The sequence below is a fragment of the Scomber japonicus genome, chromosome 5 (assembly GCF_027409825.1).
Source record: "Scomber japonicus isolate fScoJap1 chromosome 5, fScoJap1.pri, whole genome shotgun sequence".
Lineage (NCBI taxonomy): Eukaryota > Metazoa > Chordata > Actinopteri > Scombriformes > Scombridae > Scomber > Scomber japonicus.
The window spans coordinates 11,356,374-11,371,359 of record NC_070582.1 but is presented as its reverse complement, the minus strand read 5'-3'; the positions used below and the strand labels follow the sequence as shown (position 1 = coordinate 11,371,359).

Genomic DNA, 14,986 nt, shown 5'->3' with positions numbered 1-14,986 from the left:
CCATAATCCTCTAATATATTCTCTCAAAATGGATTAAAAGCAGAAATTTGATGCTGGGTCCACAAAAAAAGAATGTGTTCAAGTTATTCATGTTAATATTTGTAAGAAGCAGCAAATCTGCAAATAAACGCTGACTTTGACAGTTTATACACTTTCGTCCTTGAAAGAAGCTCCAACTACACAACAAGCATTTTTATTTTTCTGGTGCGGCAGCAATACTTTCCGTAGTTCTTCAATCTTTCTTTTACTATAAATTTACAAGCCATCCCATCTTAAGACTTGGTGACTTTACTTACTGTAGATTCACACTGACTGTTAAGCAATTATCAATTGTTTGTTGCTTTAGAAAGTTTTTGTGAGAAAGATTAATATTATTATTATTATTGTTATTATTATTAAAATTAAATACACTTTAAAAAGCAAAAAAAAAATTGGGTGCAATTCGGAATATGATGTCATCAGAATCATTTTGTCATGAATGATGTCATCAGAATCATTTTGCCATGGATGATGTCATCACAATCATTTTGTCATGAATGATGTCACACAGATCAAAGTGCCTTTATGATGTAATATACAGATTTTGGGAACATTCCATATCAGTAGGTTCAGCCACTGTACAAGGTTGAAAACAGTCAAGTTGTATTCCAGCTACATAGAAGCAAAGTAACCAGTAAGGTGCAATAATTTCTTCACGGTAAGAAAATGAACAAGGTAGATAGAGGTACAAATAGTTACATTACATCATTCCATAACCCTGAGAGAATGAAAAGACACTCAGGAAGAATCCCAGGCCTGCATAGTGACAGGTCCTTTCTCCCAAAAGAAATGAAGGATTACCCCGAGGAGGAGATTGAGGAGGTATTTGAAGACCTCGCAAAGACAGATAATGGAGGAGAGAAGTTGGAGAAAAGTTCTAACTTTGCAGAGGACATTGAAGAGGCCCTGAGTTCTCCATGGGACACTGAGGATGAGGAGGATACTCATGAAGAGATAAATGGGGAGATTAAGGAAGGATTCATACTGGAACATTTCCAGTATGAACAGGAAGATGATGATGAGGAGGAGGTTGCTGAGGAGGTTGAGGAGCAGTCCATTGCCTCTGAAAAAGAAAATTTCTCCTATTCTTCCTTCAGTGAGGAATCAGAAAATCACGATTGCCTTGAGGGACATGACTCAACTATTGATCTGGAGGACAACGGAAAAGCCAAAGACAATGCAGATCAGGAACAGCAAAGAGTTAATTCCCAGCTGAAAGAATGTCTGGAACAGGAGCAAAAAGAAAATTCTGCCCTTAAGGACGCCTTAGAGCAGGTAAAAGAGCTTCTGAAACAAGAGCAAAAAGCTAATCATGCTCTTGAAGAAGCTCTAAAGAAGGAGGAAACTGAAAAAGCCAGTCTTTGTTGTGAAATTGAGCAGCTGAAGACACAAACTGCTGATCTTTCAGAGTCACTGAGACAACACCAGGACAGCAACAAAAAACTGAAAGGAAAAGTGGGAAAGATGGTGGAGCTCAAGCTTAATTTTCTTCAGCGTGAAAAAGAAAAGAATAAACGTGAGAAGGAGCTTTGTGTCAAAATTAAGGCACTTGAGGAACGCCTCATCGAGATGAACGATGAAAGGCAGAAAAAAGACAATGAAATTCAGTCCTTGTGCCTTAATATTCAGCATCTTCAACGTAATACTGAAGCCAAGGATAACTCAATGCAACAAACAATAGATCAGTTGAAATCAATTGTCCGTAAACTTAAGAGAAAGTTTGATCATGCCGTCTCCCAGCAGCAGAGTCTTACTCAGGAAAACCAACAACTGGCTTCTGAGAACACAAAGCTGCAGGGTGATCTTAAGTCTGCTCTAAATGAGAATGAGAGTCTTGTAAGTCAGCTTCAGGAAGCCAGAGATAGTTACAGTCAGAATAAAAAAACTCAAAACTGCTCTCTTGCTGACCAATATGATGAACTGTTGTCTAAAAAAAATTGCATTATCGCTGACAATCAGGAAGCCATAGTGAAGCTCCAGAGAACAGTGTATGAGCTTAAAGCACGTCAGTCAAAGGATGAAATGAGACAGAAAGAGCTTGAGGACGCTCTGCTGCGAGAGACCAGAAAAAGCTCCAAGTTGCAGCAGAGAGCTGATGAAATTTCCGCTACTCTCCGGAAGGAACAGGCCACATGTGAAAAGGACCGTGTCGAGCTCAAGGAAGCTTTGGGAAAGGAAGTGAAAATAATGGAGAAACAGGAGATATTGGCTGTGGCTCTCCAGAAGGCTGAAGACTGTAACTTAAGGCTTCAGGAACAACAGCGGGCAGAGGCAAAGCACCAAATCCATGACAAGTGCAAGTGTGAACAGCAGAAGACTGCCCTGGAGGAGAGTACAACGGCTCTCAACCAACTGCAAAGAAACTACACTGCTCTAGGAAAGAGGCACAGTGATGTCAGTTCCAAATATTGTGAAGTTCTTACTCGCCACACCACACTCCTACTGAGACAAGATAAACTCAGATACGCTCAGCTCCAAGCAAAACCCCACCAGACATCAACCCTCCTCTATTGAGCTTCACACAAAACAACACCCAAACCAGACTCAACCCTCCTCAGTACAACCTCATTTTCAATCATCCTATTAAAACATAGGGATGAAGATCAACCAACATGTACGTGTTGATCTTCATCCCTATGTTTTAATGTAGCTTTTCAGTAGGTATCCCCTCTTAAAGTCTTAAAGTATGGACTGCTGTCATAACCCAGAAAGTTTTGGATTGTAACATTTAACTTTAAACTTATTCATAATACTTTAGGATTTAATTTTGGATTGTAAAACTTGACTTTAAACTCTTTTGTAAAACTCTGGGATTGAATGTTGGATTGTATGACTTGAAACTCTTATGTAAAACTTTTATATTTAATTTTTGATGGTAAAACATAACTTTAAACTTTTCTGTGAAACTTTTGAATTGAATTTTTGATTGTACAACTTAACTTTAAACTTTTATGAAAAACTTTTATATTTAATTTTTGATGGTAAAACATAACTTTAAACTTTTATGAAAAACTTTTATATTTCATTTTTTATGGTAAAACATAACTTTAAACTTTTATGGAAAACTTTTGAATTGAATTTTGGATTGTAAAACCGGACTTTAAACTTTTTTGTAAAACTTTTGGATTGAATTTTGGATTATAAAACTTTAAACTTCCCTGTTTTTTAACGACAGCAGTCCATACTTTAAGAGGGGATAACCACTAAAAAATGACCATTCAGCAAGGTGTAAGATTTGTTTTGGATTGTAAAACTTTAAACTTTCCAAAAAGGGTTTCAAAAGTTTTTACAATCCAAAATATAACTGAAAATACAATCCAAAATTCAATCCTAAATACAATCTAAAATACAATCCTAAATACAATCTAAAATACAATCCAAAATTCAATCCTAAATACAATCCAAAATACAATCCAAAATTCACCCCTCCGAGAATCGTCACCTTATCGTGGTGGAGGGGTTTGCGTGTCCCTGTGATCCTGGGAGCTGTGTTGTCCGAGGCCCCTGGTAGGGTCTCGAAATGCAAATTGGTCTCAGGTGAGGGACCAGACTAAGAACGATTCATAGTACCCAATGAAGCAACACTTAAAAGGAGGTGAAATAAATATGAAAAGCTACTCTTGTGGACAGGCTATAATATATGAATTTACTCATATTGACTGTATAAACAATTCAGATTAGGTAAAGTTTTGCCCACTGAGCTGGTACCGATACCTGGTCCTGGTCCATGGACGAAGTAAATACTGTAAGCAGTGTCTATGTCAATCACTTGTAAGTGTACCAGACATCACCATAAATCAATAAAAATAGACTTCATGGACACAATAGTTCCTTAGTTTATGAGACCCATTCTTACATCTTGTTACTTTGGAATAATTTCAACAGTTTTAACTGGCCATAGGCAAATGTATGTGTTCATGTCTTTGCTCTGATTTTATATGTGTCTGATTACATTTATAGAATATAACCTTACCTTACTTACTCTTAAAAAAACCCTTAGTCTTTAATCTTAGTTAGGCTAAGCTTAAAACAACATACGTGTAATTGATAATCTTCTCATTTTACTCTTGAAGGAAAGCAAAATGTTGTGTTTAAATGTCACAGTAGGCTATTCCTTTAAAATGACCAATATATGCCAACAAAATACATCCACCAACAAAGTAGATAGTGTCTCACTCAAGCATACTCCACCTTTCCTCTTCTCCTTCAGCTTACTCCTCCCTTACCACTAACCAAACACTAACAGATTTCCCACCATTTCCCCCACACCCACATAAACACTCACACACATACCTGTTTTTACTACCTCACACACACACTTTATCAGAAAAAGGTCCCCACTGGGGAAATTCATACACTGCGGTACCGTGTGTGACCTCTGGGGTGCACACAAAGTCAGGAAAACCAGCCCTGTGGGTACCCTTTTGTTGTATTTTTCTCATTTTGTATAGATACTTTATTATTTCCTATTTTTTGATTGTTATACATGAATACACCAAAACGAAATCCTTGTGTGTGAAAAGCTATTTAGCAATAAATCTGATTCTGAGTCTATTTCAGCATCTATGAACCGACTTTCATTCAAAGTCCTGATAGTCTGGTCTCACCACCATGAAGACGCCAAACAGTAATCAACAGGTAACTTTTGACATGCTGTGAAGACACAATGAACATTTTATTTTATTTTTTCAGTAGTTTGATACATAGTCTACTCATAATGTATATATTTCTTTACAGTAGAAAAATAATGTTTTGATTTCAGGAGTACTACAATTATATTCACTTCAAGAGGAGGTATTCAAAATTAGCACTGTAAGATAAAATACGTTGGGGAACATGGGCCAAATCATTCTTATAATATCCGTTTTCACTTTCATATTTTCCCTCAACAGCACACAAAAAGGAACATAATACATACACCAAAAGAATACAAACAGGGTACATTTTATACATATCACTGAAGTGAGGAAGATTAAATGTGAAGAAGAATAATGAAACAAATTACAAAAAAAAAAAAAAGATCATATACAACAGCAGAGTTAACAACAGGAGGAGCAACCACTTCTGTGTTTGTAACAGCTGGGGATATTTTAAAAGGGTACGAAAGTTTGCAATACAGAAACTGATAAAAGCAAAACAGTGTCTCAGGTTAAGCAGCTCTTTGGGTTTGTGCAATTTACTGATATCAGTGGCTAAACACACCAAATGTGCCTCTGTAAATTGTATAAGCCATACACCATGCAGGGGGACAACAGAGCATTTTTGCCAAAATCAGTGCACATTCATTGTACTGACGAAGGGTGATACACAAGCAGTATCTTTACAGCAGTGTTTGGGGATGACACAGCGAGGACTGATGGACTGTTAGTGGATAACTTGAGCTGGAGAGAGGGCAGTCAGACACCCAGCTGCTTGTTGAGCCGGCTGAGAGCATCTCCAACTATGTCAAGCTCATGCCGAAGTTCCTCCACAACGCTGTTAATGCTGGGAGTATCTTTTAGCACATCCACACTCTGGGTGTAGGGGTTGTATCGGACTGTGAAGGGACGCTTGATGGTCTTGGCAAACTCCCTGAAACATACATGATAACATCATTTAATGAATTTATTGGAAATCAAACAACAGCATAGTTCGTTGATCATTTTCAACTTTCCATGCAAAGTTACTTCTGTAAAAATCATATATTAAATAAATGATATGACTAGAATCTAATATTTGAAAATACTCAGGCTCACCTCATCTTGACTTTGGCCTCCTCAAAGCTGTCTGACACAAAGTAGACATCCTGAAATGTTGTGATGATGCATTCTTGTTTAGATGTAACTTTAGGGTCGAAAGGCATTATCCTTGCATTGCCAGAGAGCGCATGCTGTAAGAGAGAAACATAATAATGATGTTGCACCGATATAATGTATGTAAGAAGTACCACACTTTTGGGTCACTTGATTAAATCGTCTTGATCATGTCAATAAGAGAAACCATGTAATCCCATTATTGAGTCTCTTTAACATACATTTAATCAATATTATAAGGGACCCTCTAGGATTAAATTGATCAATTATGGAAAAACATATACAAACATATATAGCGATTTAACATTTGCTTCATTTAATTATTTTAATGGGTTTTGGCTAATTTTAGATTGATGCTGTGAGAAAAAAAAGACTCCACTAAGATTTGAACAGTTTGTTAAAATGTCTTTACCTTGAGCTCACTGATGGAGGACAGCAGTCCTGCCCCGTACGCTCGCAGCTGCCCTTCTTGTTTGCATAGGCCAAACTCCACCGTGAAGAAATAGCACTGTAACACAGGAGTGAATACATTTGAAAAAGATAATGACAATTATTCAAGTTCATGAATAATTCATGAAATTATCTTTGATATTTGATTTGATTAATTTTTCCTTTAGCAGTGTTACTCACAGTGGCCAGTTTCTGAACTGAGTCGTCTGAGGCCCCGAGTGAAGCAAGACCAATCTCCTGAGAAAACTGGGCGAAGCTGGGCTCTGCTAGCAGCGGGACGTGACCCACCAGCTCATGGCATGTGTCCCTTCATAATGAAGGTTAAGAGCGTATTAGGACCAGCAAGCTTTGTGTGAACATTGACATCCCTTTTATAAATATAGTGCTAGTAGAGTACTTACGGCTCTGGGGTGTATAAGGGGTCGGAGCTGTGCCGTACATACTGAGTGCAGTGGAAAACACGGAAGGCCAAACCAGCTAGGAAGTCACGAGGGGACAAGTAACCTGCCACAGGCCTGATGGTAAATCCAGTGCGTTCTGAGAAGATAAGAAGTTTTAAATGCACAGTGAGTGAGTCACTAAAAATCACAGTTACATGTCCACTTTTGAATTTTAGGCAAAAGAAGAATGCTATCTTCAGGAAATGAAACCAACCCCTGAGGAAGCGTGAGACATCTTCCAGTTGAGGGATGTTGTCCTCCCGACATTCACAGTATTTGGACAGCAGCGGCAGGTTCTTCAAGTATTCCCGGCAGGCGTGAGTCGGGTACAACTTGTTGAGCTCCCTGTACACAACACCCCATGTCTTCACTTCCTCCTCCGTGAACTCTATACGAGGAATGGGATCCCCACTGAAACAAACAGAAAAATCCCTTAAGTATCAAATAAAAGTTTGACCAATTTACAAAATAACTACTAAAATTTGCAACAAAAACTTACTGTTTATAAGCCATGGCAAGATCAGCAAAGTACTTTCTCCTTTTCCGGTACACATTGTCCTTGAAACCCTGATGGAGTGAAATATACCAAGATATAAGAATGATTTGAATTCAAGGAGTTTCCTTTTACAGTCAACCTTCATAGATTGATTTGTCCCTACATACCGGATGGTCAGCATCCAAGTCAGAGCCGTACATCAGGACACGGTTAGCACACTTGTCCAAGTCAGAGATTTTCTTTGGAAACCAGGGTACATCATACATATCTGAGAAGAGAGAGAGAAAAAAAATGTGTCCACTATAAATCAGGTCTTGGGGATCTGATGCACAATATCTGCAATAGTTAATGAAGTGTTTGCTTACCTTCCTCATGTAGACAGGAGTTATCCGGAGGCTCCATATCTACCACGTTCACATGCTTCCGAAGCAGCTGGATGATTTCATTCAGTTGTTCGTGGTTGCTGTCACAGTCCACAAATATTTCAAACTCAGAGTTGCGTCTTTTGGATTTTCTGGACTCTATGTGCACAAGGTTGACATGGTTTTCCTGCAGGAAACATTGAGAGTCAATATTTAAGTTATCTACGTCATCTTTATCATCTGCATGACAGCTGCAGTAAAACTGATTTTCTACTCTTGTGTGAAATCAAAACTCATTGTACTGTATAAGCTACAGGGGGATACTGGTAGATGTACAACTGGTATTATGTAATGTTAAAAGTGTAATTGATTTCAAATTGATGAATAAATAAGGATGGGAACTAATGAAATAACATTCATACTTGGAAGAGTTTGAGCGCCTTTACAAGTCCTCCCACTTCATTCTTGAGGGAAAAGATTATTGTTGCTCTCCCTTTCTCAGGCGTATTCTTCTTCTCAGTGTTTTCTTCGATTTTTGTAAAGGTTGATTTGTTTATCTGCAAATGGTAAAAATTGATTTAGATTTTCACTTATTTAACAAACATACGGTCATCCAACAAGCCATGTTAGTCTCCTTGAATGGTGATATGAGAAAACATATAACTTTTATTATAATGTTACATTTGACCTGAATAAATGTTTCAGACATGTGACACTACAATTAGTTGTAGTTTGGAAGGAGAATTTTCTTGCAAACTTTCAGAAACTCTTAAACACTGTACATGTGGGACCTACCCTTGTTGCTTATTTTATATTTGAAGGTATGAGTTTTTTGTTTTGTGGGTTTGAACCTACTTGAGTGTCCCTGCTTGCAAAATTTAGAATTTTTTTTTTTCAAAAGCAGTGTTCAGTTTTAAAATAACTAATCTCCAACATATTTCTCTGTGATTGAACTCTAGCTCAGGATAGTTAACGACGTAATGCAGTCAGATCACTTAAGAGCGTCAAGCCATCCAAAAACCCCATGAACATCTTCAGAACATGCATGCAGGGAGGTTGTAACCCAGAGAGACGGTAGCCTGAGCAACTATCCAAATATTTCTGTCACCTTGAAAAACAAAACATATGTAAAGTGTAGTGTAGATGATATATGCTGAGATTTACAAGATACTACTCGAGTTGTTCATTTCAGCACCTCGGACACGGACAGCGCTCTCAGGTTGACGCGCGCACACTAGAGGGGAAAATTCGCGTAATCCTGCATCAGATTTTACTAGCAGGTCTTTCACCTGCCAACAACACGTAAAGACTCGGAAGCTATGATTAACTTCATTATTACTTTGCATACTGCAGATTTATTCTTAGTTTTTTAGGTTTTACTTCTTTCACAGGCAACCTACTTTCGAAATACAATAATACACGTTGTCTACTCGATCAAATGGCTTGTGGAGAGGGGGAGCGGACTCACAAGAATCTGTTAAATTCAGTGCAATTGCTGCCTACCACATTTCGCCCTTCGAGCATTGTGTAGACACCGCGGCAGGCCAGTTTTCGGTGGACCCTTGTCGATAGTATCCCTGAAAGCATTAGTGCATGGAGACTGGATCAAGTCGCTTTCCGGGGTCAACTCTTTGCGTCTCGGTTTAACGAAGATGAACTTGTCTCTGTCTCAAAGAATCGCCTTACAGCAATCTCATTTAGACAGCAGGGAAGCCTATTATTAGCCCCCTGCATGCTGAGATCCTGTCAGACACTATGCAGCGTTTAATCACTGCAGCGCGCAGCTTGGCACGATTTTACGCAGGCCTGTCCCTCATCAAATAGTTTCTTACTTTATGGACATCAGCTTCATTATATCACATATGAGCTTTGAAATTAGTTTTGATATGCACAATAGCCTAACAAGTCAAGAGAAGGGTTGTGAAATGTCCAAATTTGCAGGATGTTATTCACTTACGGCGCCTGTCTATGGCTGCTTAATGAACCCAATTTGAGCTTGTTTCCCTTCTGAAAGATGGAATCACTTAATTTTACGTTATTCACAAAGCCAACTATTTGAAAATTGAAAAAAGCTTTTTAAACAACCCCTGCTAATATGTCTCAGGTGAAAGTCACTGACACAATCGGATGGCCTTTGAAAACTAATTTCCCTGCTCAAGCTTTTCAGGTTGGAAAACATTTTGTGGTCGATTTAGACCAAATTTTAGGACATCTCTTTATTGTTGGTCAGCCTATTTTGTTTAACATTTTGCTACCCTGAAGCAGAAAGTCTCTACACCCGAGGCTCAAAGGCTTCAAAAATCTAATATATGAATTGGTAGCTATTAAAGCAATAACTTTTTCTAAATTCCTACAAATATATTTATAAAGTTCTTGCTTATCCTCGGAGGCCTGTCTCCTGTTGGTGTCCCGTGATGGAGACTCACACTGCAGGTTGATCGGTTTATTCTTTTATGTCTTTTACATGGAAATCAGTGAAGGATGTTCACCGTGCAGATTTAATAATCTAATTAATCTTTTATAATATTAATTTCTGAGGTATCCCCCCCCCCCCCCCCCCCCCTTTAACCCTCTTAACCCTTTGACGTAAATTATACTACAACATCAAGGCTTAAATTAATCTGTGCTGATGACAAAGTGAAGGCTTATTTATGAAGATGACCCGGACCAATCTCCCCATCACTTTTAAAAAAGTGGCCTGAAAATATCAAGAAAGAAAAACTCTTCACCGTCTGCAGAAACACTGAAGTTCTCATCTGCTGCAAAGCAATGAAAGCGACGTTCCCTCCCCCTTTTTCTTTTAATTGATGGATTTCTTACCTCATTGTTAAGCAGTTTTTCCTCAAAGCCAATGTTCATCGAGTCAAAAGATCTTCCTCTACGTGGTCCCTCGATTTTGTTAGAGTACATGTTAAGATGCAGCTGTTTTTCTGCCGTATGTATTCAGCTCTTGCAGGTGGATTATCTAAATAACCTCCGCTATGTAAAGTGGGCAGTCTAGCCTGAGAAGCGGCGCGCTTTGCTATTTAACCGCACAGAGAAAGAGGAGGGGGCACAGGGGAGCAATAATCTCACCCACAGCAGCAAATGGAAAAAGAGCAGCATCGGCCACGTCATTATAGGAAAATCTTTTATTCCACCCAAATACGTGCAACAGCGTCAATGACATCAATCACAAATTCTGATTTTGCTGAGAGAATTAATTCAACTGTTTTTTTTTCCCATTAGATATTTGACCATGGTTGAGAAAATCCTAAATGCATATGTCAGAAAAAAGTGAATATATGGAATCATTTATATTTATATGGAGACTTAGTTGCTGCCATTTAATAATTAAAACCAACCAGCAGAATTGTGCCATCACATTGAGATCAAACAAGCTTGGATGTAGACTGAAACCTCCATTTGTTGGCACAAGCAGTTAATTCTTCTTGTTTGTTGACACCTTAAAGGCTGAGAAGAGGTCAAGGTTTAAGAGGATTGAAGTATAGCCCACCTGCCTTCCATTGTACAGAGAGCCAAACATGCCCCCCTCCCCTTTCAAAATCCATTCCTCTGCACTGTAAGCACCTCTTGGTTCTCATGCACATAAATAATCTGCATGTTTTCCTTTCTTTAACACCATGAGCCTTTTAATAAGATCAAGTCAATCAGTGGAAAGGCCTCAGCTGCCTCTGCAAAAGGCCTCAGCTGCCTCCACAAGCAGAATCAAGACGAGGGAGCAACGAAAAGAGGCCTCATTACTTTAAACTACTTTAAACAGATAACACCACTGACCTCTAAGCTGTAGACACCTCACAGACAGGACAGGTGAGAGGTCTGTTCTCTGTTCTCTGTCCGCCATTACTTTTGTCTTTTGCAGCTTTTACGCAGTGATGCATGTGGCCGATGCACATGCTGTTTGTCTCAGGTGGTCCTGGCCTGTGTCACTCGTGACAGGGATGCTTTACACAACCAGGGAGGCAGTGAGGGGGACTTCCTCTTCTCAGGAGCTGAATCCAGATCCACTCTCAGATGTTGTGTTAGACAGAACAAGGTTAGCCACTAACAGAGAGTAATCTGAAGGCCCAATTCACCAGTAATTTTACAGGCATCCAGTTTGTTCACACATCATCATATTTACATAGAAATCAATGTTTTGCTGCACAAAGAGCGTCTCCCCCAGTGCGCACATGTACCAGTATGCATTGCTCGTAAAGTTTGCAGCAATAGAAACCCCCCTCAAGATCAGCAAAGCATGAGTGAACGTGTTTACCTACCTAAGCTCCTTATCTCCTCCACCTGCAGAAGGCAAACATTTCTGCTTGAATGAGCACACATACATTGGTTGTGCTTCAAAACACAACAAATAATGTCAGCTGAAACAGTGACATGTAGCAATAATAACCACAGCAAAGAAATGATATATTATCGCATAGCTGGTATTTTAAGCAGCATAGATTGTTATAATAATAATTACAGTATGAATGATTAGTCAGTTAATTTAATTGGCAGATAAGTAACTGGCAAAAATGTTCATAATGGATTCATTTTTAAAGCTCAAATAAAATTCTGAAACATTCTTTCATTTTGGCTTCTCAAATGTGAAAATTTGCTGCTTCTTGTTATGTGATCATAAAGTGTAATTGTAAAATATTGTTGGGTTTTGGAATGATGGTCGGACAAAACAAGCAGTTTTATTGACCCAAAAAAGCAACAGATAGATTAATAAATAATTCAATTAATTGTTAGATGCAGTCTCAATGGTAGTAATAAAGCTTTATTTATATATATCACCCTCCTTAATAGAATTACAAAAGGTTTTATGAATAAAAAAGATAATGTGACACTAGCTGTTTGAACTAGCTGATAAAAACAAGCATGGTGGGATGGTTTTAAATGGCACTGATGATTCAGCTCTGTTTTAATAATCCCAGATAATTGTGTCACCTGTCACCTGTAGAGCAGCTTAAATATCTCCTCTGCAGTGATTCTGACAGCATGTTATGAGATATAAAGTAGCTATTCCATGCTGTCATCTGCCTCTTTACAGTTAATTTGGTAGTCGGCAGCCATCCATTGATACCAAAATACATCAGTGAACATCAGAAGTCGTTACCAGGGCTGCTGCTGCCTAAAGCAAAAACAAAGAGCGTTATAGACATGTCAGTTGGATGAGTAATACATGGGAAAAAAGGTTGAAAAATGTTTCAATTGTGACTTCCTCTTTTTACCACAAGAGAAAAAAAAGCAGGGAACAGGACAAAGACCACTAGATTGTAAGGCCATGGTAATGTTTAGCTTTCAGTAATGAACTGCCTCTCTCATGACGCACAGACACTCGGGTGGGCTTCTACAGGACACCATCAAGCACGTCCCAATCTACTTATAACACTTTTATGCCGCAGATGCTGCAGCCACGTCTTTGATCTCCTTGTGTCTTGACAGCTCCTGGACCAGATCTTCATTTATCAGTGACGATTTCATTTTTCCAAATCTTTTTTTTCTGCAGTTAAGATGACTCAATTGTGTTAATGTATATTTAAACTGTTAGTACTGACTCTTATGTCGTCTCTGCCCTGCTGTTCAGAGGGTAATTGATGCAGGTGTTTTGAGATGCTTTAAGCCCTCGAGGACTTTGACATGGGTCAAAGAGTGCAGCATCAATAAGATGGCTCATTATGGTTCCTTCTCCTGATGACCAGACTAACCTATGTGGACAGTGGTGTCTGGATAGCTAGCTCCAAGGATGAGATAATATGACATAACAATTCGGCAGATTAATATTATTAATAATAATAATAGTGATAGTGAAATAGTGATAATTACTTTGTTCAAGCAGAAGATTCAAATCACTTTCAGTATATAAAACAAGAATATTCTGCTACATTATATGGTGCAAGTTGTGACAAATGTCTTAAATAAACAGACAGAAAGAACAAAAAAATATGCAAGGTGCTTTAAATGCTCTTGTATGTTCATCAGCATACAGGTGCATGTACTGTAAACTTCATACTCAACCCTTGTTATTAGCTACCTGAACTCAAAGACCTCGCCCATATTTACATTGATGTTCCTGAAGAGGCTCCTTTGTGTCACTGCAGTCTCATAATGAGAGAGTCCTCAATACATTCACACGTCTCATTACTGAAACATAACCTATTTTTTCAAGATACCAGCCATTCAAAGGCTGTTGAAGGGCTGCTCGGTTATCCAGGCAACCAAACTGCTTTCAGTGCTCAAATGGCATTTTCAAGGCATACGTGACATTTCTTCATAATGCTTTTCTTATCCGAACTCTTACTTTTGATCGCTCTCTGGAGGATTCTTTAGTAGAGATGTGTGAGTGTGTTTAAAGCTGCACCACAGCCAGTCTGTCCCAGTTCTGTTCAGTTCAATAAAGGGGATTTACTCACAGTGTCTGAGCCCACAAGAGATCTCTCTGGCTAATCTCAACCTTGGTACTGGCCAGCAGAAGCATTACAAATTATAATTGCACTACATCTCACCAGGAATTTGGAGGATACATAAATAATAGTAGATTAATATTATAATAATTTGTATTCGTCAGAGGTCAGAGCACCTGTGATAGAAATTCAGTCTGTTTCTCAAAAGATACTTTAGCAGCTGCCCCTAGTCATGTGGGTAGTTTGTTTAATTCTGCCACTTGTTTAGAAAATTCAAAGCTGAAGTAATGAATTATATTCACACTTATGACTGTAATGAATTACCCAAATATTTGAAACACCGTAGTTTTACATTTACTTAACTGAATTAACCAAAGATAAATTAAGTGTTCGAGCAGCAAATGACACCCATCAAAGAGGTCCTGTAGACATGATACAAAGTTTTTGTTATATACATATTGTGTATCAGTGATACAAAAATATCTTCCAGTTTTTTTTTCTATTGTCCTTTTCCTGTTGTCCAAACCCTGCTTAATAAAAAATAAATAAAACATTTCAATTTTAAATATTAAATTAATGATTGATTTATTTTTGTGAGTGTTGGCTGTAAGAGTAGAGATAATGCAAGTGATGCTTTAGATTTATAAATGTGTTGCTGAAAGATGTTTTTGATATTTGATATATAGATATAGTATTGATTTAACCTTTATCTAACCAGGATGTCTCTTGAGATATGTTATCTCTTTTACAAGGGAGAGCTGCTGGTTAAAATGTCAGTGTTCAATAGGTGTTGCAAAGTTACATAAAAACAAATGAGTTTTAAAAAATCACATCCAACAAAATAAAGCAGGAGCTGAGTCAAATGAGTGAGATAAAACTTAATTAAAACAATAGAGTATAGGAGATTTCTCATGAATAATTTTAGTTTTGTAATCGACCAAATGTTTGGTATGACAAGGAAAAAAAAGATATAACAATTTATATGAATATATAAACATTGATTTAACTGTCCAGTTGCATT

General features: G+C 38.1%; 1 protein-coding gene across 1 annotated transcript; it reads right to left on the bottom strand.

Annotated features, from left to right (window-relative positions):
- Positions 1–5,435: 5,435 nt before the first annotated feature.
- tph1a (tryptophan hydroxylase 1 (tryptophan 5-monooxygenase) a) lies at positions 5,436–10,489 on the bottom strand. Its single transcript, XM_053319708.1, has 11 exons — positions 10,400–10,489; positions 8,002–8,136; positions 7,583–7,766; positions 7,385–7,485; positions 7,221–7,288; positions 6,936–7,132; positions 6,683–6,818; positions 6,462–6,588; positions 6,244–6,339; positions 5,775–5,908; positions 5,436–5,610 (listed from the first exon to the last, which is right to left on the bottom strand). The coding sequence occupies exons 1-11, from the start codon at positions 10,487–10,489 to the stop codon at positions 5,436–5,438; spliced, it is 1,443 nt and encodes a 480-aa protein (XP_053175683.1).
- Positions 10,490–14,986: the final 4,497 nt, after the last annotated feature.